The 23,556-nt window shown below is 44.1% G+C and overlaps 1 protein-coding gene across 2 annotated transcripts in view; it reads left to right on the top strand.

The window, feature by feature from the left end:
* Positions 1-23,556, top strand: part of DPP10 (dipeptidyl peptidase like 10) — a 1,755,202-nt gene that overhangs the window by 415,807 nt on the left and 1,315,839 nt on the right. For both annotated transcript variants that reach the window (XM_078683981.1, XM_078683980.1), the window contains exon 2: positions 12,245-12,359. In XM_078683981.1, the coding sequence (XP_078540107.1) occupies positions 12,335-12,359 (25 nt within the window). In that variant the 5' untranslated portion in view covers positions 12,245-12,334. The remainder of the gene's footprint in view (positions 1-12,244; positions 12,360-23,556) is intronic.

The raw sequence follows: 23,556 nt of genomic DNA on the forward strand, positions 1-23,556 counted from the left end.
CATGTGTAAAAAACAACAGGAGTAGAACCCATAGACCAAAGTGGGAACAGGGTAGAAGGATATAAGAAACAAACAATATCCCACTAGGTAATATTTGAGAGACAGTTAAATGTGCATGCTTACAGCATTGCTAGCAAAGATACAAGGATACGCAAGTTCGTTTCTAAGATGTGTGTATAGCATCATATATTCAAGCAAGGGGTATACATTTAGTACAGTTAAAGCAGCACTGTATAGACAAGAGTACAAAAGTAACCCCAATCGCACTTGGTGCTCAGTGTATGTGGGTGACACAGAAAGGCGACGCAAGTGACAATTGTGCACAGCTAAAGACGGCGCAGGTGGAGTGAGTGCAGATTATATACAGTGTGGTGAAATAAAATGGCTGGAAACACGAATTAAACAATATTTCAATTTAAAATTGGTAATTCTGAAGAGCCATTGTAGGTAGAGCGCCAGCAGATGCGCTGTGTGTTGTCGACGAACGTTTTGATCCTCGGTTAGTAGGGATTGACTTCAGGACAGGGATGCTGTGATTAAGTCAGTGCTGTGGAAAGGAAGGGTAGAATTAGGCTTGGGGAAGAGGACTGTATGTGTGCCGTTTAGTTAATAGGGTAGGTCTCAAGGGAATATATTTATAATTAGGAGTGGCGGGGAAACTATGTCAGACTAGCAGGGAGGAAGCGGGGGCGTAGGATGCCCGCAAACTCTATGGAGAGTTCCTTCCTTTGAAGGTGTTGTGGAGAGACTTGGATACGCATCCCTGTCCTAAAGACGATCCCTATAATCTGATTCCTTCAATAATGCCCTTTCCCCATCTGTGCTGTTCCTCATCCCATTGAGCATTTGTATAATTCTGCATTGCTCTTTGTGTCCTTCTCTGATATTTCTTCCTCTCTTTCTCCCTTGCAACTTTCTTCCAAGCATGAAAAACCTTATACTGCATAGCTCGAGGTGATACCTTCATAGCAAACAATTTTCCCTTCAAAGGATCTAGGATTCTGGTACTGAATTTCCATACCTCAGAAAACTTAAAGCACCCTCCTTTTCCGTAATCCTTTTCCATTGTTGAACCCAGGAACATGAGTCTAAACCATGTATGCTGGAGTACCCTCAGGAGCTGCCTCCTCACCTTTACATACAGGAATAGTGACATCTCCTCTTACAAATTTCTTTAAATTTGTAAAATATTTCATGATGACAATTAAATATTTCATAGCTCACATAAAACCAAATGTTTTGATTCTGTTCCACAAACATCAATTTTCAGTTTACCAGTCAAATGATAGCATTTCATTTCACACGATTGCTTTCCAAAGCCAAAGACAGCACTTAAATTGTCAATATCCAATAAAGCGCCACACTGAAAATCCATTTTCCAATCGCATAATGTTAGACCAGGCATCTTTGGTGTGGTTTCCCCCTATCTTTTTACCTCTACCTCCTGTAGTTTTGATGCTGTGCTGGATTTCGTTTTTGCTACTAGTGGGCCTGCAGCACGGATTGTGCCACCCACATGAGTAGCCCTAAAATGGTGTCTCAGGCCTGCCACTGCAGTGCCTGTGTGCATCCCTCTAGGAACTGCCATGTCCTCCTGGCCAGTGTCCCCACTGACCAGGCCTAACCCTTCCCTTTTTGTACACATTGGTCACCCCTATGGAAGGCCCAAGGTACCCCCCTGGGCAGGGTACAGTGTATGTAAAAGGTAGAGCATGTACTGGTGCAGGTGACATGCTCTGGTAGTGAATGGCAGCCATTTTCGTTTTTCACTATTGTAAGGTTATCATGCTCCATAGATTAATCTGGGGGATGCTGGTTACAGTGGCTACCAGCATTTCTTCTCATAGGAACAAGATAGGACATAAGAGTCTAGTATCCCTGAACTCAGAATGTAATAACACATCTTTTAGGAAAGGTTGTTTTTAAATCCTGTGTTTGAGAACAGCACTTTTAGAAAGTTGCTGTTCTCTTGTATGACCCTTCTGTGTGCCTTGGCCTATTTGTGTATTGACTGTCTGGTTTGAGAGTGACAGGGGCTGGGGATTCCCCAGGAGGCTGGCTGAGTCAGCCCTAGGCTGAATGACTGCATTTGCAACTTGAGTAGTGGGAGAAGATAGCACCTGGGCCTGAATAGGGCTGTGCCTGCATTCCACAATGCTGGCTCCACCTCCTGCTGGGCGGCTAAAGACCCTGCCCCTCACTCTGAAAGGAAAGGAGAAGCCAGGTAAACAAAGTGCTCAAGCAACACCCAGAACTGGTTCAGACCGGGCTCAGGGCCCACTTGCACAAAGAGAACAAATACTTTTTGGGGTATAAGTACAGGACCCCTGACAACAGAAAATGAGATCATCCTGGAATCAAGAAGGAACCTCTGCCAAGGAGAAAGCTGAAACTGAAGAAGGAAGACTGCCCTGCTGTTGCTCTGCTGGACTGACCTGTTGCTTTGCTGCCAAGGAGAGGGGAAGGGCTTTGCTGTTGTGCTGTGTCCCCTGTCTTGAAGGAATCTCCAAGGGCCTGAGAAGAGCTGGCTCCCTGTTCTGAAGTCCCTGGAACAAAAGGACTTCCCTGAACTCTGCTGAGGGAGTTTTGTCCTTCCTAGAGTGCTTGATTCAGTTGTGGGGCCTCTGGAAGTTATACCTGTGCTGGGAAGCTTGAAACTAAGCTTGAGAGACTTTTGCAATTGAAAAGTTATCGCATTGCTCGCTGCGGAGCGCCCGACAGTGCGAGGAAATTTCCGCCGCTACGAAGGCCGAGATCGTCGCAGCGCCTTTTGCCGCTGCCAGAGCCGTCGCATCCTTCGTTTGCGGTACGCACCAGACCGGTGCGGGAAAGTCTAACATCGCTGCGAGTATCGTCGCAGAGCCTGTCATCGCTGGGTGAGATGGCCGCACCGCTTGCTTGCGGACCGCATCACGTAGCTGCGAGTGTCGTCGCAGAAACCATCGCGTCGAGGAGCTGCGAGAGAGAAGATCACCGCTGGTCCACGTATCGTCGCCCCGGAGATCATTGCAACTCCAAAGATCGCTGCATCGTGCCTTTTGCGAGAACAAACTTCCTACGGAACCTCCACACCGGAATTCATACAAGTGGCCTTCCTCCCCATACAGACCGGATTCATCGCAACACGCCAGCTGCTGCAGCGGGGCTGTCGCAAACGCCACCCCAGGGTGTCCGGAGCAACGCGTCGCTTGTTTTTACCCCACCAGCTTCTGCTTTTGGAACTTTGTCGCAACTAAAAGGTACTGTGAGAAAACGTGACGCAACTGTGAACTTTTCACGCATCTGTGGATTATTTTATCGCAACCTGAAGTATTTTATCGCAAACCTTAAGAACTCTTTTGAAACCATATTCTTGAACTGTGTATGTTGGATTTTTTGTCATTTTGGTCTTGTGCAGTTTAGATTAAATACCTTTATTTTTCTAAACTGTTGTGGAGTCAGTTTGTGGTGTTTTCACTGTGTTACTGTGAGTGTTGGTACAAATACTTTACACATTGCCTCTGGCTAGCCTAGACTGCTCGTGCCAAGCTACCTAGAGGGTGAGCAGGGTTATCTCAGAGGGATTCCTCCTTACCCTGACTAGAAGCAAGGGTACCTATTTGGACAGTTGTACCTACCCCTGCCAACTAGAGACCCCCAGTTCTAACACATAAGAACACCACACAGTTGTTCTCCAATTCTAAAGTAATTGTTGAGTGTTCCAGATGTTTTATTGACAATTTTAAAGAAGTTACCAGAAAAGATGCAAATATTAACAATCTTGCTTCAAAATATGATGTATTTACATATCCGCCATATGTACAAGACCATTCAGGATCTGTGGGAATTTAAAATAACACTGTAAGTGTTTTCAGCTGCCTTCCTACAGACATCGTAAGTGATTCTAGCTGTTTACAAATTCCAGCAATGATCTATCCCTCAACTGATTGCTGCCTCATCTTCAGACATAGACTGACTGAGCTTGGTGGTTCACTCAGAGTTCAATTCTACAGACAGAGCTCATCCTTTCAACTTATATCTCTGAAAGAAATTAAAAACACTAGCTATACTAAAAATAGAGAAGAATTGCTGAACAATCTAACAGTATCAAAAAAAAGCATTACTAATCAAGAAATCCTAAAACAAGTTAACCACAAGATTGTAACCAATGTGTGTGTGTGGTCCTGAAATTATCATTCAATCAAACTATACAATCAGTAAAGGTCATGCACTCAATAAAGCAGACAAATGAATGTAATCATGATACTACTTGCCCCTCTGGTATATGATTTAAGCAGTACAGGAATGCCCATTATGTTGTTATTTCTTCAGTAAGGTTGGTTTCTGTGCAGCTTTAAGGCTGTGCAAAAACAGCCCACTGACAAGGCTCCCTCAAAGTACATTTAAAATCACCCCCTAGACCATCACTTTAGGCCCTTCATTTTGCAGTCTAGCGCCGGTATTCACAAAACAGCTGTATTTCACAATCTGCTTTTGGAATGTTCAAGTGGAGAGCTTTTAATAAATTATCAATATCAAATGATAATTCGTTCTTTTAATGACATCATATATGCACAGGAAATGTGGGCACACAAGGTTCCTCCTTTACCAGTTTTCTAGACCTATTTTGTTCTAGACAAGAAGCAACACAAAAGGGGCTGCCGAGCTGAAGACCATATAATTCTTCTCAAAGCTTCACTAGACCATAGCAATAAAACTTTGAGGGCCAGATGCACAAACGCATTTTCTGGTCGTAAACCATGTGATTCAGTACATCACCCTGTTTGTCACAAGAAAACATGTTTTTTCAATGTAGTAGACTCATTTTTCGATTCAGTAGCATGTTACAGATTAGTAAATTGTGATTAGGAAACTAATTGGAATCACTATTTGGAAGGAGGATATTTAGGGCACACCTTCAAAATAGAGTTTCCTCATGGTATGTATAAATGTTTTGCAACCAAAATCCAGTTGCAAAAATCTATATTTTACTGACTCCTCAAAAGTAGTAATACCTATTTTTAACTGGAAGGGGTCCCTAAGGGACACGTTCCCCTTCATGAATTATCAAAAAAACATTACATTTTTGGGAGTAGGAAGTTGTCCCTGGGACCACTGCCTACTCTGAAAAAGCACATTTAAAAATATTTCTTTTTTAAAGACATTCTATTTTCTTTTAAGAAATCTAAGAATAACATAGTGCATTTACAAAAAATGACTGCTTTATTTAAAAGCAAATACATACATGGTGGTATACTGATCCCATCCTCCCGGAGATTTGTGACATATCTCAAGAATATTCATGAGGTAGGTCAAATTGCGACCCACTGTAATTTGGTATTTTGTGAACCGACCTGTTAGTATGTAGGTCGGTTCACAAAGTGCCATACAATGTACAAAAATTCAGTATGCCAATTACAACCACTTTTTGGAATATCATATCTTAGTACATCTGGTCCTTAATTTTTTATATCTGTGTACACCCCAGCTAGAACTACAAATATACTCAATTGAGCTATTTTGAAGACCAAATGTGTCAACTTAGATTGAGATTTCTAGAGCATGGGCTCATATCTGAACTTAATTCATATTTGACCTGATAAAGTACAGTCATATGACCACAACTGCACATGGGTATATGCAGAATCACATCTCCCATTCCAATGCAAAGGCTGATCAGAGCCCTTTTTATCAAATACTCTGCATTAGTTAGGTCTACATGATCTGAACGTCAGTCTGAACAGGAGATCAACTTCTTTCTAATAAGGGCTAAGCAGTGATCTCTTACTCCTTTGTCTCATGAGTGCTTTTTAAAGATTTAACTGAATATGTGATTGATTTATAACTAGAAGGTGACAGCACACCTCAAATGATGTATCTAAACCCCACAGAACCTATTATACTGAGAGTAAAAGACATTGGCTCTCGTTGTGTATTTTCACAATTAAATGAAAATTGTTTAGGACCTTTCATTTAGTGACATACTAAAGCTCCAGAGAGTTCCAACCCCTCCTCTGCTTCAAACACATTTGCAGCAGCACCGTTTTTGTTTCAGGGCTGTTTCTCTCTGATCACATATTACTGACTCCTCATTATATTGCAGCTGGGCAGAACCAAACAAATGAACTGTGTAAATATTAGGCAAGAAATCCCTAGCATTCTAGGGAATACTTCTGATTCCAATGGGGGATGCTTAGAGCAACTAAATAGCGAAAGCTATATTAAGATGATCCTTCAATGCTGCGGCTACTTAAAGCTCTGTGGCGAAAATATAAAAAAAGCAGTATGGGAGGAAAAAAGAGAGTGCATAGTTTCATAGTGCATGCAATACGTCACAAAAAAGATTCAAGGAACTTCAAGATCACGTGTAAGAGTTAGCGAATGGAAATTAAACAAGAATAAGTACAGTGTACAAAATTGGGTTGACTATTTTACATTATTCATGATCGCTCCTTGGAGGGCCAGCATTCCAACATTGTTATTAAGAGCAATTCCCACTTTATATCATGACACCTGGGTGGGATTTCTGCAAATTATTTTATTTATTTTATTTTATTTTATTTTATTGATGCGTTTTTATATAGCGCGGACTTTACCCGTGGGCGTCAGAGCGCTTCACAATAGGAACAGAAAAATTACAAATGAACAAATTACAAAAGCAGACGATAAGTTACATGAGGTAAAAGTGACAATTGTGAGCAAACAATACATGAGGTAGCAAACAGTGCAATACATGAGGAAAAAGTGACAAGTGTGCAGGTTACAAGAGAAAAACAAAGTACATTTAGAGGTAATAGACTGCAAAATATGCCAATGCAGCCCTGACCGCGACAAGAAATACAGAGAGGGGAGTTCTGGGGTCCATGTGGAATTCTGCTCCTCTCGTTCACGACTGACCCAGTGTTTCGACCGCTAGTATTCCCAGGTGAGGGACCACCGGACCCGGTTATAGCAGCTGCAAATTCCACCCAGTGAAATTGCTTGAGCGGCTGGAGCAGCCCCAAGGCTTCTGCCTCCATCTCCAACTGAACTCTTTCTATAGTAGAAGGGAGCATGTAATGCTCCTCCTTGACAGAGTAGCTGTTCCTCTTCCCTTCCTTATCTTCACCCATACTCCCCTGAGAGTATGTGATAAATGGGAGCATTAAAACGTTTAGATCAGAAAATACCATGTTGAATTCCACACCGGAATGCCATGAAAGCATAGTCATTTCCCATTCTGAGTGGTCTTAATCGTAATCCATAATGGCAAGATGTTACCTCATGGTCCTTCTAATTACAGGTGTGGTGTTTGCACCCCTTCTGCAACCTGTAATCGAGGACTGAGGGGCATATTACCAAGCAATAGCGATAATTATCGCTATTGCTTGGTTAGAGACAATATTTTACCGCAAAGCTGCGGCGATTTTTATCGCAGATAAACCTTGGTATTACCAAGGTTTATCGCAAATGCGATAAAAAACGGCCGCAATGCATGAATATCGCTGAAAAGTCAGCGATATTCATGCATTACCGAGCTAATGCTCTTAGCCATGTTATCCACCTCCCATTGGATAACATGGCTAAGAACTGCTCAGGGCAGGTGTTAGCTTTTGGAGATATTCGCGCTTAGCGCGAATATCTCCAAAAGTTGGTAATAGGAGATAGCGATGTTAGCGACTGTTTCCAGTCGCTAACATCTTGGCACGCCCACTTTGCATGTCATTAGTGATAAATATCACTGACATTCAAAGTGGGGCCCAAGATGGTCGCTATCTCCTACTAGCTGTCGCTAACCGGTGTTAGAGACAGCTAGGTAATAGGGAGATAATTTTATCTCCGCACTCTTGGCTTTTAAAGCCAAAAAAGCGGAGATAAACCCCCTTGATAATATGCCCCTAAATGTAGAACAATTTGTACCAAAGCATTGAACCACTAAATATCCTAATACAAAATGCTCCACATGACGTCATCTGAATATAGCAAACGTATCTCTAAAAAGCCCACACTACATATGATATTCGATTTGCTACCATCACAATGCGCAATCCAATGCCCACCAGAATACTTTGAATTAGAGTCATTTTGTTAAGTAATTTGACCTACAATTTTTTTTTACTACTAAAGTAAAATTTGTTTGTTTTGACACATGCACTTCAGGTTGCCTTGTAAATCGAAATTCCAAATAACAAAACGAATTGAACTTCTATGAGCCTAGTTTCTATTAAGGGATAACAAGCATCTCAATTGCTTTGAATAAACTAGTCCTTTTATGTTGTCTCAACTAATAGAGGCAAAAAATCCCCTTGGTTAATGCAGCTAAAAACAGACTGCATGTAGGTTTTGTTGAGACAAACAGTAGCCATTTAAAGCTGAACTAGAGAAATGGGGATTGTTTCACGCCAAACATCCATTACCATGCTGTCACTGAATCTATTAGAAAGCCTATTAAAAATTCATTAACCTATCACTTGTCATGAAATATTGCATGATCCATCAATGTTTGAAAGTTAACAAAAAAGAATAGTGTGTTTTAAAGAGAAAGCACCTTTTAATGAAAAATGAACCTATATGACAAAGACGTGGCTGTGAAATAAATGCAGTCAAATGCATGTAATTTGTACAATACAGTATTTTATTTTTTTATATATATATTTCGTACTTGTAAAGCGCAGACTATTACTCTATCCAGGGCATCATTGAACTAAAGGACCTCCGAAATAAAAGGACTCACGGTTTCATAAAAATGATCACATGAAAGGTTTTACACATCAGTAAGATTATTCTGGTATGACGTATAAGTAGCAATGCCAAAAGGCAAATGTGTTTCAGAATCATATATTATGGTTTCGAGAAAATGAATACTTGTGGAAGATAGTGGTTCATGCTGAATTGAAAAGAATTATCTTCAGGGCGGCCTTACAAAACAATGATATGTTGCCCTAAAACAATCCCTTAAAAATCAACAAATACTTTTGTCACATTATTTGCTTGATTCCTTAGGTCCTGATTATGAGTCTTGTGTATTGCACCGCCAGTCCTGCGGTGGTGCAGGGGTGGTGGTCCACCCTTTTGCTGATTACGACGCGTATCGGTGGTGGACCGCCAGCCGCACCTGGAAACAGTCGTTTTTCTGAGGCGGTGGCACAGCTGCGCCACAACACAATTTGCTGAGTGGGGCCTGACGCAGTCCCACTAAGCATATTATGAGTTTGCACACCACCAGCCTTCATGGCAGGAGTCACACCATCAAAAGGCTGGTGGTGGAGGAATAAAGGGGGTCCTAGATGGCCCCCATGTGGCCCCTGCCATGGGGATTATTACAGGGGGTACAGCATTCCCCCCGTCTGTATCCACGCAAAGTTCCAGCACAGCATGGACTTCACCGTCCATACCGAACTGTAACTTGTTTGCTGTGAGAGTGATGCACTCAGGAGGTATTGTACATTAATTACAATACACCTCCATCACACCCCTTTTAACAATACCAGCACTGGGGTATATGAAAGTTGCTTAGCCCTCACTTGCCAGTTGAAGGTTAGAAGCCCAAGGAGTGTGATGTTAGAAGATTAAGCAAGAAAGCAAAGCCCCGGAGACTTGTGGATATCTGGTAGGCACACATTTACAATGTTTTCTGTACTCACACAGTGCATAGAGATCTGCAAGCTGAAAAGTGGAGCAGACAGCAGCACAGTCAGCTTCATTGTGCCAAGAAAAAGGCTGCAGCTGAGGTTGACTTGAGCTCTGTATAAAAATCTATTTTCAATCTGATTCACCAACACAATACCCATATAATTCATGGAAAGAAGGTGTAACTCGGGTAATAGTGCAAACAGATTTTAATTCATGACCAGATCTAAATCAATAGCATGACCTCACTCTGCACGATAGCCCAACACCAAAGGAAATCCATCTCAAACGAAGGAGAAAAGATGTGTCAGTGCAGCAAAATAAAAAATAAAAAAACACATGCTTAGACCATTGGTTGGTTTTCTTAGCTTTGGAATTTCTAATGTAGGGTTTACCAGCACCCATCTCACAGAAGGCACCATTGGGCTGTTTTTGCACCACAACTCCAACATCCGACAGCAATGTTAAAACAGCTGTTTAGGGCAGTGCGGACAATGACATCGTTGACACATTTTACCATTTACTCAATGCAATGCTGCTCATTTTCACACAGTGCTATGCTGCATGCTGTCTTTCTACACGAATGTCTCTTTTATCCATGTACAGTATGCTCTCGCCTTTAGAGATAACAAATTGACTTTATTTCTAGAGAGTGGGTGAACAATAATTCGGTGAGAAAGAGTGAATCAAGAACTCTAGATTGATGGGCTTATGTGTCGGCGAAATTGAGAGCAAGAAGAGCTGCAGAGTGAACGCTTCTACGTACCAGCATTCCTTCTTTTAGAAGTCGTGGGGGAGATTTACTAAGATTTTGCACTGTGTTAGTGTCACAAAAGTGTTGCAAAATGGTGCAAAATCTTTTTTTCCTAATTTACTTTCCTGCGCTAAATTTGTTTAGCGCAAGAAATAATGTAAAATTAATGTAAAATTAATGCGAAGCAGTACATACCGCTGCTTTGCATTACTTTGCTTACCAAGCATGGTGCGTGGTCGTTCCCATGCAACCACCCAGGTTTTCTCACGCTAAACCCAATTTACTAAATACAGTACATTGGTTTTAGCGTGAAAAATCTGCGCCCTTTTAAACTAGGCGGAAGGAGAAATGTTTTCATGTTTTCATTTCTTCTTCCTTTTCCGACTATGCATGCGTGCTGCACTCTGCAGCACACAAACAAAGTGTGAAAAGCTTTCTCTCGTGCCTAGGCATAGTATTTTGTACAGGAAGGGTAGCCTTCCTGTACACAACCTATGCCAGATTCACACAAACACACACCCTAGCGCTATGGCGCTATGGTGGTGCATGGCGCACAGTAGCTTAATCAGCACCGGCGCAAGGGAAAGGGGGAGAGAGAGCCAATGGCCACATGCATCATTGTTGCCGTTTGCGATTTCTTAATTGCGAAAATTAAGGAATCGCAATTAAGAAATCGCAAAAGGCTATGCATTAAGAAATCGCAATTTTTTTGCGATTTCTTTAAATTCCTTAATTGCGATTCACAATTTGCGAATCACAATTAAGGAATCCCTTCCCATTGATTCCTATGGGCCTAGAGGCGCATAGGAATGAATGGGAAGTCATTTTCAATTTGCGATTTGCAATTTGCGAATCGCAAATTGAAAATGCAATTTCAAGGGTGCAGGGGGGGTCCTTCTCCCCTGAAATATAACTTTAAGTGCATTTTTCACACACACATGCCCCAAGGGCATGTGTGTGTGTAAAATGAAACTTTCAAAAATGAACTTTTGTGCATTTTTGAAAGTTTTCCAAATTACCATGAAGGTCAACTTCATGGTAATCTACCTATCCTTATTTGCGAATTTGCAAATTTAAAATGTTCATGCATTGCATTTAAGAAATCTCAAATTGTGATTTCTTAAATGCAATCGCAATTTTAGAAATCGCAACATGATTGCGATTTCTAAAATTGCGAAAAACATGATGCATCCCAATGTTGTCAATTGCATTCGCAAACGGCCGAAAATTGCGATTTGCACCGTTTGCGAATGCATTTGACAATGATGCATGTGCCCCCATATTTTTGAAAATATTGGGCTCTCCTGCTCCCGACCTGTAGAGCAACGCAACGCAGCCTTGTGTGAGGCTACGCTGCATTGCATGGCTCTTTCTAATTGCCAAAGCAGGCTTCAAGAGGCACACAAGCGGATTTGTTGATGCTTGGGACCTCTGGAGAACTGTTACTGTGGCTTAGATAGGCGATGCTTGTGATTTTGCAAATATTCTTTAATATTTAAGCCGCTTTGAACAATTGCAGGGGGTACGCTAAAAGCTGAAGGAGTGAAGCCTTTACAAGGTTCTTCAAGCAGCGTAAAGGGAAATCGCCGCCTCAAATCACAATAATTGCCCTTTTGGGTGTCAAGTGTAATTTTCTTGCAGATTCTTTTCAAAACATACAGCTTTAGTTTGGAGCGATTGTGCAGAAGTGATTTGATTTCCTCAGTTGAAAATTAACATAGTTAAAAAAACATACCCTGTTATACACTATCTGTGTGAATAATTTACTGGAATACTATGAATGAAAGGATGATAATCAGCTTCCATACTGTGTTGTAGCATGAAAACGCCGACTTATTTATGAATATATATGTATACTTTTTAAGACCATGTAATTATAAAATGCTGGTTCTTTCTTTGCAGGAGCTGGGAAGCAACAGTCCACAACAAAGGAACTGGAAGGGGATTGCCATTGCACTGCTTGTAATTCTGGTTGTATGTTCACTTATCACTATGTCAGTGATTCTTTTAACGCCAGGTAAGCTTAACAGTGAATAATTGAAAACATGGTTATGTATGCATTTTTCTATAGCATAATATTATGAAATCAATTACGTCTATGTACCGTGCAGTACCCAGATCAAGTGAAATGCCTGCACAGTTGATATTGCACAGTGGATGAAGATGAACTGTCTCAAGCTGAACACCGACAAGACTGCAATTGTGATCTTTGGGAATAGCACATCAAGGTGGGACTCTACCTGGTGACCAACAAAACTAGAATACACACCCGACTCCACCACTGTGAGAAACTGGCCCGGTATATGAAGTCCACTAATGTAATTGGGCACCTTGCACCTGTCCAGACAACTCTTATGGTGATTTAAGAGGTCTTAGATAACTTTAGAAACTCTCTCAGTGGTAGCTGTGGAGATCAACTTTCAAGCTTAGTCTAGAAGGAGTGTAAAGCAGCTTGATGTACCAGAATGTAATCTTATAGTATAGATTAAGTGAAAAAGAAACACACAAGGTATTTATAAAAATATGTATTTATTATAGAATACTCTCTAATATGTTTAGATATCTCCTACATGGAGATAAACACAATGCACACACTACTTTGCATAGAAATACAGTAAATAGCATGAAATACACAGTGGGCCCAAGGGAGGAGACCAAACCATATACTAAGAAAGTGGTATGAGAACACTGGCTCGGGTCAAGACAGTGTCGAGAGGATGTAGAGTGATGGGGACACAAGGAACCACCCAAAGTGAGTAGATAGGGACCCCACGGAGAGGGTGCAGTGTGGAAACCCAACTGCTTGCTCCGTACAACTCTACATCTAAGTCACGGTTGGATTTTTAAAGATTAAGGACCCTTCCCAGTGGACCATAAAGAAACCCCATGAAAGGCAAAAGGTTGGAGAACCATCCCACCCATGGATACCCCAGTACCCACATTACCTACATCGAGGAAAAACGTGTGCATGTGTGTGAAGTGGTGTCGGAAACCGCTGTCGAACCCAATGGAGGACTTCAGGAAAGTCCCGCTGCTGAAGAAGGAGAAAGTGTCCGGTGGAATCTGAAGGTGGATTCTAGATGAGAGGTACCGGCAAGCAAGGGGGACAGAGCCTATGTCACTCGGGGTGACCAGGAGACTTGGAAGACGAATGCCATCTGATGTCGGGTGTTGCAGGATGAGTGATGATGACCTTGACTGTGCAGCTGTGAGGACCAGGTGATGCTTAGGAAGACCAGGAGCTGTGCATGATCAGTCCTAAAAAGGATGTGGTGAGCTGAGGGGTCAGTGTCCAGCGGGAGCACCAACAAGCCATGGAATTTCAACCAACGCAGGAATTGAAGAGGAGCAACGTCAGGACCAGCAAGGTCCTGGGCACTCCCCACAAGCAGGGAAGTCAGAGCAGGCCCTGAGAAATCAGGGGAGTCAAAAAGAAACAAAGGTGATCCTCAAATGGACCCACAGGCCAGACACAGAGAGGACCTCAAGCAGCTCACTAAAAGATGCAGGACACAATGTGGTTTGGCTACAGATTCTGGTCACTGAATGTGCTCGAGGTTGGGGCTACATGGAGCTTGAAGATCTTCTTGGAAGGAAGCCAACAAGCCTTTGCAACTGGAAGTGGACGTGGTGCAGAGGGGTATGGTTGTTGCAACCCCCACGAGGGATACTGGCCTCAAACTTGGTGAGAGGACAGGACAGGCCTCAGGAGCTATGGAAAACCACCACCTGTGTAGCAGAACCTTACGGAGTCCAGAGGCGCTCAGGATCAGCAGACCGTTCGACTTACTTGAGGTGTCTGCGAATGCAGGGGAGTGACTCCTTCACTCCAAGGGAGATTCCTGCAGGTGTCTTTGATGCCCACAGGCCTTGGAAGGTTCCTTTATGGTGCACAGGCAGAGACGATTCAGCATACTGGAAGGGAGATGAAGTCAGGCCCAACCGAAGTCCAGTGAAGTCCAGAGTACCCAGGTGGTAGAAGAAGAAGCGGTGTCTGATCTGAATCTTACCCCATGATGAATCTAGGGACCCACACACATGTAAGCCCTTAAATACCGTTAGGAAATAGTTGGGACGATTCAGGGGACCCTCCCAGGGGTGGGTGTGGACAGGGGTTAGGTTACTCCCATGTTCTTTTTCCAGTTTCACATCAATGTGGGAGCCAATGGCTCCCAGGACTGGGTTTAACTGGACTATGCACAAGACACCAAATGTGCCCCTAATGAAGACTTCGTGGCACTGGCAAGTGCACCTATGCAGTCCCAATACACTAAATCATGTCTGGGAGGTGGTCACACCTCTCTGTGACAGAATGCCTATTCTTCTGCCTTCCCCTGCTCGAGCTTGGCTCAGCAGCAGGAGGGCAGAAATGTGTCTCTGGTTGACAGCAACCATTTTATGCTGTCCGGGTCTAGAAGGTTGGCTTCAGAAATACTGACAGTATTGAGGTGACTCGCTCCTCTCCCTAGAGCTGAGTGGTTGCTCCCCAGTGTCCCTCTGAGATATCTGGTATCGTTTTGGCGCTTTGCTTTACATAATTGCAACTTTATTTGTGCCTGCTGCCTGCCTGATCGCCACTGAGCTAACTTGCACTTTAATTATTTATTTGGCTGACTCGAGCCTGTTTGCGCATTGTGCCGCTTTGCTCCCACAACTACATAATTATTTGTGCCTGCTGCCTGCCTGATCGCCGCTGAGCTTACCTGCATTTTACTTAACTATTTAAAGTTTATTTCCACTCGGTTTGCGCGTTTGCTGTGCTCCCCCCTCCGCCTCCATTTTGTTTGTTGTTGTGCTCATCTTTAGCCCGCCCCGCCTCCCAGCTGAGACGCCCTCCCACTTAGTAGAACAGCGCTTCTCCACCTGAAGACGCCGTGACTCGCTCCTCTCCCTAGAGCTGAGTGGTCACTCCCCAGTGTCCCTCTGAGATATCTGGTATCGTTTTGGCGCTTTGCTTTACATAATTGCAACTTTATTTGTGCCTGCTGCCTGCCTGATCGCCACTGAGCTAACTTGCACTTTAATTATTTATTTGGCTGACTCGAGCCTGTTTGCGCATTGTGCCGCTTTGCTCCCACAACTCCATAATTATTTGTGCCTGCTGCCTGCCTGATCGCCGCTGAGCTTACCTGCATTTTACTTAACTATTTAAAGTTTATTTCCACTCGGTTTGCGCGTTTGCTGTGCTCCCCCCTCCGCCTCCATTTTGTTTGTTGTTGTGCTCATCTTTAGCCCGCCCCGCCTCCCAGCTGAGACGCCCTCGCCCCTCCCCCTCCACCATCCATATATGACAGGTGTTTTCGCGCGCAGCGTTCACGCGCAGCGACCGCGCCCCAGCCGCGCCGAAGGTGCGCCAAAGGTAAGCCCGTCTACGCCCGTCCGCGCCTGGACCGCGCCCAGCGCCAGACCCCCTGCTCCTCGCGCTGCCCAGCCTTCCCGCATTACCTACGATGCCGCCACCCTCCTAGCCCTCAACCCCGGTCGCGCCCCCAACTGCGTCCAAGCAGGTCCTGGACACACCCATGGACCTTTCTCCTGCTACTCCTGCAAATTCAGCGGCACCGAAAACATCTCCGCTACGACCACACCACAGATTCCCGACCCCAACCACCTACAATGCATCCTTCTCAACACCCGCTCGGTCCACAGACACGCCATTCACCTATGGAATCTACTAGACACCATCTCTCCAGACATCGCCTTCCTAACGGAAACATGGATGAACGCTTCCTCCGCCCCAGACATCACCACTGCCATCCCTGAAGACTATAAGATCACTCGCAAAGACCGTACCGGCCACACAGGAGGAGGAATCGCTATCGTCCATAAGAAATCAATCCGCATCTCAACCAGCTCTGACGCCAACCTCGCCAACTCCGAACACCTTCACTTCCAGATCCACATCGACCCCAAGACCACACTCAGAGGCACCCTCCTCTACAGACCACCAGGACCCCGCGCAAAATTCAGTGAAGACATCACGGACTTCATCACTCCACACGCGCTCCCCTCCAAAGAATACATCCTTCTGGGAGACCTCAACTTTCACCTTGAAAAGATCAACGACCGCAACACCACCACCCTCTTGGACAACCTCGCCAACCTCGGACTTAAACAGCTGGTCACTTCCCCCACCCACATCGCAGGTCACACACTCGACCCCATCTTCACCTCCAGCAATCATGTCTCCTTCAGCCACACTACGGATCTCCTCTGGACTGACCACAGCTGCGTTCACTTCACCTACAACAAGCCAAAACCCACCAACCACCTCCAACCAACTCTGCAAAGAAACTGGAACAAAATCACCACCGACCAGATCTCCTCATCACTCCTTCTAAACACCCCAGCCCACTCCTCTAACCCAAACCAAGCCGCCGCCAACTTCACCCTATGGTTATCCAACACCGCCGACACCTTAGCACCACTGAAAAAACGTCAAAGCAAACCTAGCAACAAGAAGGCCTCATGGTTCAACGATGATCTTAAGAAGTCCAAGAAACTCTGCCGCTCCCTTGAAAAGGCCTGGAAAAAAGACCCAACCACCAGCACCAAGGACGCCTTCAAAAACGCCACCCGCACTCACCACCAACTAATCCGAAAGGCCAAGAAAACAGCATTCAAAGATCGACTTGACAACAACGCCCACAACAGCAAGGAACTTTTCAACATCGTCAAGGAATTTTCCAATCCCTCGGCCAACTCCAACGACATCACCCCCTCTCAAGCCCTCTGCGACTCCCTAGCCTCATTCTTCCACAACAAGATTGCAGACATCCACAACAGCTTCGACAACCAACCCGGAGTCCAACCCACCCAACCATATGTTGAACATTCTCCCCCCTTGAACACCCTTAACGACTGGAACCCAATCTCCACTGAGGACACCATCCGCCTGATGAACTCCATCCACTCAGGATCCCCCACAGACCCATGTCCTCACCACATCTTCAACAAAGCAGACTCCGTCATAGCACCGCACCTCCGAGACGTCATCAACTGCTCCTTCAACTCCGCCACCTTCCCGGAAAACTGGAAACACGCTGAACTCACCGCCCTTCTGAAAAAACCCACAGCGGACCCCACCGAACTCAAAAATTACCGCCCCATCTCACTCCTTCCATTCCCGGCCAAAGTAATCGAGAAAGCTGTCAACAACCAGCTCGCCGCTTTCCTCGAAGACAACAAATCCCTCGACTCCTCACAATCTGGCTTCCGAGCAAAACACAGCACTGAGACCGCCCTCATCGCAGCAACAGACGACATTCGAACTCTACTGGACAATGGAGACACAGTCGCCCTCATCCTCCTCGACCTCTCTGCAGCATTCGACACAGTCTGCCACAGCACCCTTTTACAACGCCTCAGTAACATCGGAATACAAGGAAAAGCATTCGAATGGATCACCTCGTTCCTCACCGGAAGAACCCAGAGAGTCCGCCTCCCACCATTCAAGTCCGAGGCCACTGAAGTCATCTGTGGCGTACCACAAGGATCCTCACTCAGCCCCACCCTCTTCAACGTATACATGAGCCCCCTCGCGGCCATCGCCCGCCAACACAACCTCAACATCATCTCTTACGCGGATGACACTCAACTAATCCTTTCTCTCACCAATGACCCTAGCACCGCCAAAACTAACCTACACGAAGGAATGAAAGAAGTTGCTGAATGGATGAAACACAGCCGTCTGAAACTGAACTCAGATAAAACAGAAGTCCTCATCCTAGGTACATCCCCCTCTGCATGGGACAACTCTTGGTGGCCGGAAGCCCTTGGAAAAGCACCCATCCCGACAGACCACGCACGGAACCTAGGCGTTGTCCTGGATTCTTCACTTTCAATGAACAGACAAGTCAGCGCCGTATCCTCATCCTGCTTCAACATTCTTCGCATGCTCAAAAAAACATTTCGCTGGATCCCCACCGAAACCAGGAAAACAGTCACCCATGCTCTGGTCACGAGCCGACTGGACTACGGAAACACCCTCTACGCAGGTACTACCGCTAAACTCCAGAAGAAACTCCAACGAATCCAAAACGCATCAGCCAGGGTCATATTAGACATCCCGCGCAACGAACACATCTCTGGTCACCTGAAAGACCTCCACTGGCTACCCGTCAATAAGAGAATCACTTTCCGACTGCTAACCCACGCACACAAATCACTCTACGACATCGGACCAGAATGCCTCAACTCACGACTGTCCTTCTATGCCCCCTCCCGCCAACTACGTTCTTCCAGCCAAGCCCTCGCCACTGTACCTCGCATCAACAAGACCACCATGGGAGGCAGATCCTTCTCATACCTGGCTGCTAAAACTTGGAACTCACTCCCCACTTACCTTCGCCTTACCCAGAACCACCTAGCATTCAGAAAGCAACTTAAAACGTGGATATTTGACAAGTAATCCTCCTCCCCTTCCTAAGCGCCTTGAGACCCTCTGGGTATGTAGTGCGCTATATAAATTCTCTGACTTGACTTGACTTGACTTGACAGCCTAACAAAGGGCTTTTCCAGTGCTTGGAATCCTACCTCCCAAACCATTTACAGTATGGGTGTATGATTAAAAAATGTTTGATACCAAACATGGTAGGATTTGTTGCAGCTTTTTCGAGATGGTCATGCCCCTCTATATGGTATATGGCTGCTTCACTGGCAACCCAGGAGAATGGACTCTGTAGACTGTAGGGGTGCCCTGCTCATGCAGTGACACCCTCTCACTTAGAACCAAGCACACTACCTTCAGGACTGCAAGGGCCTACTATAGTGGTGACATATAGGTTTTAAGTGCAGTGATCCTAGACATAGGAAACCTATATCTTTAGTAAGTGGTGCTAGGACCAGCTTGCACAGGTTGCAATGGCAGGTCTGTAGTTCCATTCTCAATGGTCTCCCATGGGTGGGAAAATACATGCTTCAGCCCACGGGGGACCTCTGGGGTACCTATGCCCTGGGTACATTAGCACCATATACTAGGGACTTAAAAGGGTATCCCAGTATCCAATCTGGGATGGACCTAAGTACTGGTCATAACAATTTAAGGTAGAAAGCAGATAGATTGGGATCCTGATTAGCAGGATTCCTGTCAGACTAGTAAGTAGCAGCTTAGCACCAGACAAAAAGTGGGGGTAACCATAAAAGCAGATCCTACTTCCCTACAAAAAACCCACGCCAAAACCTCTGGATTGACAGCAAACTAGACATAACATGCTAAGTCAATGCTTAACCCGCCTCATGCTTCCATAGCCTGAAGATGCAATGCCCCGTTCACAAGCAAGCTGGACTATGGGAACACCCTCAATGCTGAGATCAACCAAAAACTCACCAGAAGGTTACAGGCCATTCAGAACTCAGCAGCCAGCATCACTCTCTACCTCCCATGCCAGTCTCACATCACACTACACATGAAGTAGCTACACTGAACCCCCATTCACAAACAAGCACAATTCAAATTCCTCACCCACACTTTCAGTGCACAACTTAACACTGGCCCAGTATACTAAAACAATCGCATATTCTTTCACAAACCTTCCAGACACCTTCCCTCATCTGGACTTCTACATGCACAAATCCCACACATATGGAAAATCAGATCTGGTGGTCGAGCCTTCTTCTACATAGCTCCTAAAGAATGGAACACCTCCTCCTCACTTCTTTAACTCTACAAAAATCTGAAGACCTGGCGTTCGAGTAGTCCTACTAGGCTCTAGGCGTGCCTAGACTCACACCTGCTCAGCTTCATGATACTTTCTTTGGTGTTAGTGCTCTGTACAAATCTGCATAACATAACCCAAAACAATACAATATAGCAAACACTCAACACACCTTGGTGAAGCAAACAGTGCCCACTCCCTGAGGTGAACAGTATTGAAATCTGAGTAGCGAAAGTAAAATATCTTATCAGCATTGACTAATGCAATGACATGGACACCATCTATGAGTTACTTTTGTGCCTATCAATTGATCTACATAAAATACTCAAGATTTTAACTTGGGTTGAGTCAAATAAATATTAAAGTCTTGTGAAGTTAAAAGACACCATGCATACATTCACCAACGCTTCATTGACCATATACTGTAATTAAAGGTATTGTCATACTTCCCAATGGTAACTTACACTGTATTTTCACAAGTTGACTACCTTTGGCTATTCACAAAATCCGAAATTAAGTTACTAATAAACAAAACTATTTTAAGTTCAGCACCACACATGGGTAATCCTTTGCACTGCAAGGCGATCCCATGAAAAATAATAGAATTAGGACATTAAAATAAAACTCCATTGTACGGGGCAGGGGTGTGGGCCTTCGCTAACACCCTCTCACTGCAGCAGGTGGAAAATATATTCTTGCAGTACATTTTGTTTGCACCTCCGAGCTCGTCCTCCTTTGTTTATCAAGAGGAACTGGGCCTTCGTTTTATTTCTGATCTTATCAGATTGGAACCAGTACTCCTATGGCATAGGATCTGGACCAAGGAGCAGACAAAACTAAATAGAGACATTATGAAGGATAGCATGGGTCTGGATGGCGCCGTACTGATCCCATAGATCAACTTTATATGCAACTTGATGAAGGACCTAGGTCCCCCGTAATGCTTCAGGAATCTCACCACTATGTTAGCCGTAAAGAGAAAGGCTCTGAGAAGGGAGGGTATACAATTATTGGACTCCTTGAGAATGGCAGGGGAAATGGTGAAGCCTAGCGTTATGCAAGACCAACTTACGCTTTCTTGTATCCAAATGGAGCCTTACCTATTATTTGTACCAGGAGCATACGATAGGATGCTTATGACAAGATTTAGATTGGGCAATGTCCACGGAATAACAACAACATCAACTATGAACGACAGGTCACGTAACCTGCCGCTTTGCCTCTGTGACAGACATTCAGAGCAATCCACAATTAATTTAATGTTCTTTAGTAAATTTTATAAAGAGTTGAGGAATGTGTGGATACTTCCACTTTTAAATATTAAGTGGTAATGAGTGAATGGGGAGAACGTAGTATGATAGCATGAGTTGGTTTTCAATTGAGTTTTTTGTGGGGAGTTTCTGAAAGAAAGACTCAATAAAGTGAGAAATAATTGTTTGATGTTCTTGACTTCTTTGTTTATAATTATGTTAAGACATTTTTTTCAAATTGTCTTTATATCAAAAAAATTAAAAAAAGAAAAATCAATAATACAGTAGAAAAAGAAAAAATATGCACTTTGAAACAATAAAATAGAAAATAATAAGATTTCAATTGGTATGTGACATTTTGTACCTGTGTTGTATATTTGCAAACTGATAATTGAGTCAATGCCATTTTGACAAATTAGATAGGTCTGACAAGAGGTTTCACAGTTTTTGCTTATATTTCCCCTCCTCTTGGACCTTAAAGTAATAGGGGGCACCTTTATCCTATAGAAATTAGCCACCCCATCCAGCTTAAGGTAGTCAATAATTACATCCCTATTGAAGCTCGTCTCTAACAACACCCATACTTTGTGCCAAAGGAGCAGGGGAATGATCTTTATGGTATCCGCAATATGTGTTAAACCAAGTTCCCTATGGTAACAATATGTGGCAGTCGAAGAAGGTATTGCCAACAAATAGCGGACAACGGTGTTTTCCATACATTCAAAATCCCATATGCCAGCCCCGTATGTCCCTGTCGAGATGCATTTCAATTTAGAGATTGCCAACAACTCCGGGATGGGTCTTCCATCTAATTTTTTGGAGAAGTTGATTACAGCTCCAATGGCTCTCGAGAGGGTCAAGTTTCTACTACTCACAGCCACTTTCCACGAACCCTTCCTGTCAAAGGTTATCCCTAGGTAGGGAAATGTATCCGTACAGGCAATTTTTATCTTATCAATAAAGATATCACATGTCTTACCGGATTTTGTCCCGCAACTCATTGTAAAAGTCTTGGCAATGTTCACCTTTAAACCCCGCTCAGTCATATATGTAACAAAATTTGAAACAGACCTTTGCAGAGCCAGCTGCGTCCGCGACATTAAAACAGCGTCGTCCTCCTATAATAAAATGGGAACAGGGGTATTCTTAATGGATGGAAAATCATGTTGTTGCTAGTTCAGGTACTGCCCTAGGCTATGTATGTAGAGCGAGAAAAGCAGGGGGGCAAGAATACATCCCTTCCTCACCCCTCTTTTCTATGGGAAATTTGGGCAAACATTCTCCCTGTGTCCATTAGTGAACTCTTGCGCCTGCCCCCCTATATATTCCTTCATGAACAATATCAAAGATGGATCCAACTCTATTTCTCTAAGGGTGACCTGCAGCATAGCGTGTTTGACGCAGTCAAAAGCGGAGCTTAAGTCCACAAAAGTGAGGAAACGTTTGCCCTTCTTAGCTTTCGTATACTTATCAATAATCAGAGATAGATTAAGTCCCTGTTCAATGGTACCTAGGCCAGCTCGAAAACCATATTGAAAAATAGATAAAATACCTGTCTCCTCTGTCCATGTCTCGAGCTTATTTAAAATAACCCTTCGCGCAATTTTCATAAAGGCATCTAGTAAGGATATTGGTCTATAACAACTGGGTTCATTTCTATTCCCTTTCTTGAAAATGGGTATCACGATGGCATCAGCCCATGTAGGGATTGGCCCATAACGGATGCAACTCATGAGTACATTAGTTAAAAGAGGGGCCCTTAGGTCAATTTTTGATTTATAGACATTCACCGGAATACCATCTGGCCCGGTGCCTTCCTAGAGGCACTATCATTTATTGTCCTGGTGACTTCCTCCAGGGTAATATTAATCTCTAAAGGGAATGGTCCATGATCAATGCTCTCAACTATTCTAGGGACAGGTGTCTCTATCATGTTATCATCTAAAGCCTCGTCCATGTAAATGCCTGCAAAAAAGTTTACCCACATTTTACCACTGATAGCCATGTCTATGATATCTGTCTCTCTATTGTTAAAAAAAGGTGTGTTAACTCCTCTCCAAAAGCCAGTGGTGTCTTTATTTATACAAGCCTCATGTAGAGCATCTCACGCTTCCTTTTTAATATTATCCTGTGTTTTCTTTGTACCAGGCGGTACAAAGATCTTGCCTGACGTATTTATTCCCTACATCTTGGTTCGACGTGCAGGGCCTTTTTTAGGAATGTATGGGCCTTTTTGCACTTATCGTCGAACCAGCCCTGTGGGGCTCGCTGGGCATTGTGTTTGTCTCTAGTTTACAACTTTCTAGCT

Source organism: Lissotriton helveticus, chromosome 3_1, assembly GCF_964261635.1.
Source record: "Lissotriton helveticus chromosome 3_1, aLisHel1.1, whole genome shotgun sequence".
In the NCBI taxonomy this organism is placed as follows: Eukaryota; Metazoa; Chordata; class Amphibia; order Caudata; family Salamandridae; genus Lissotriton; species Lissotriton helveticus.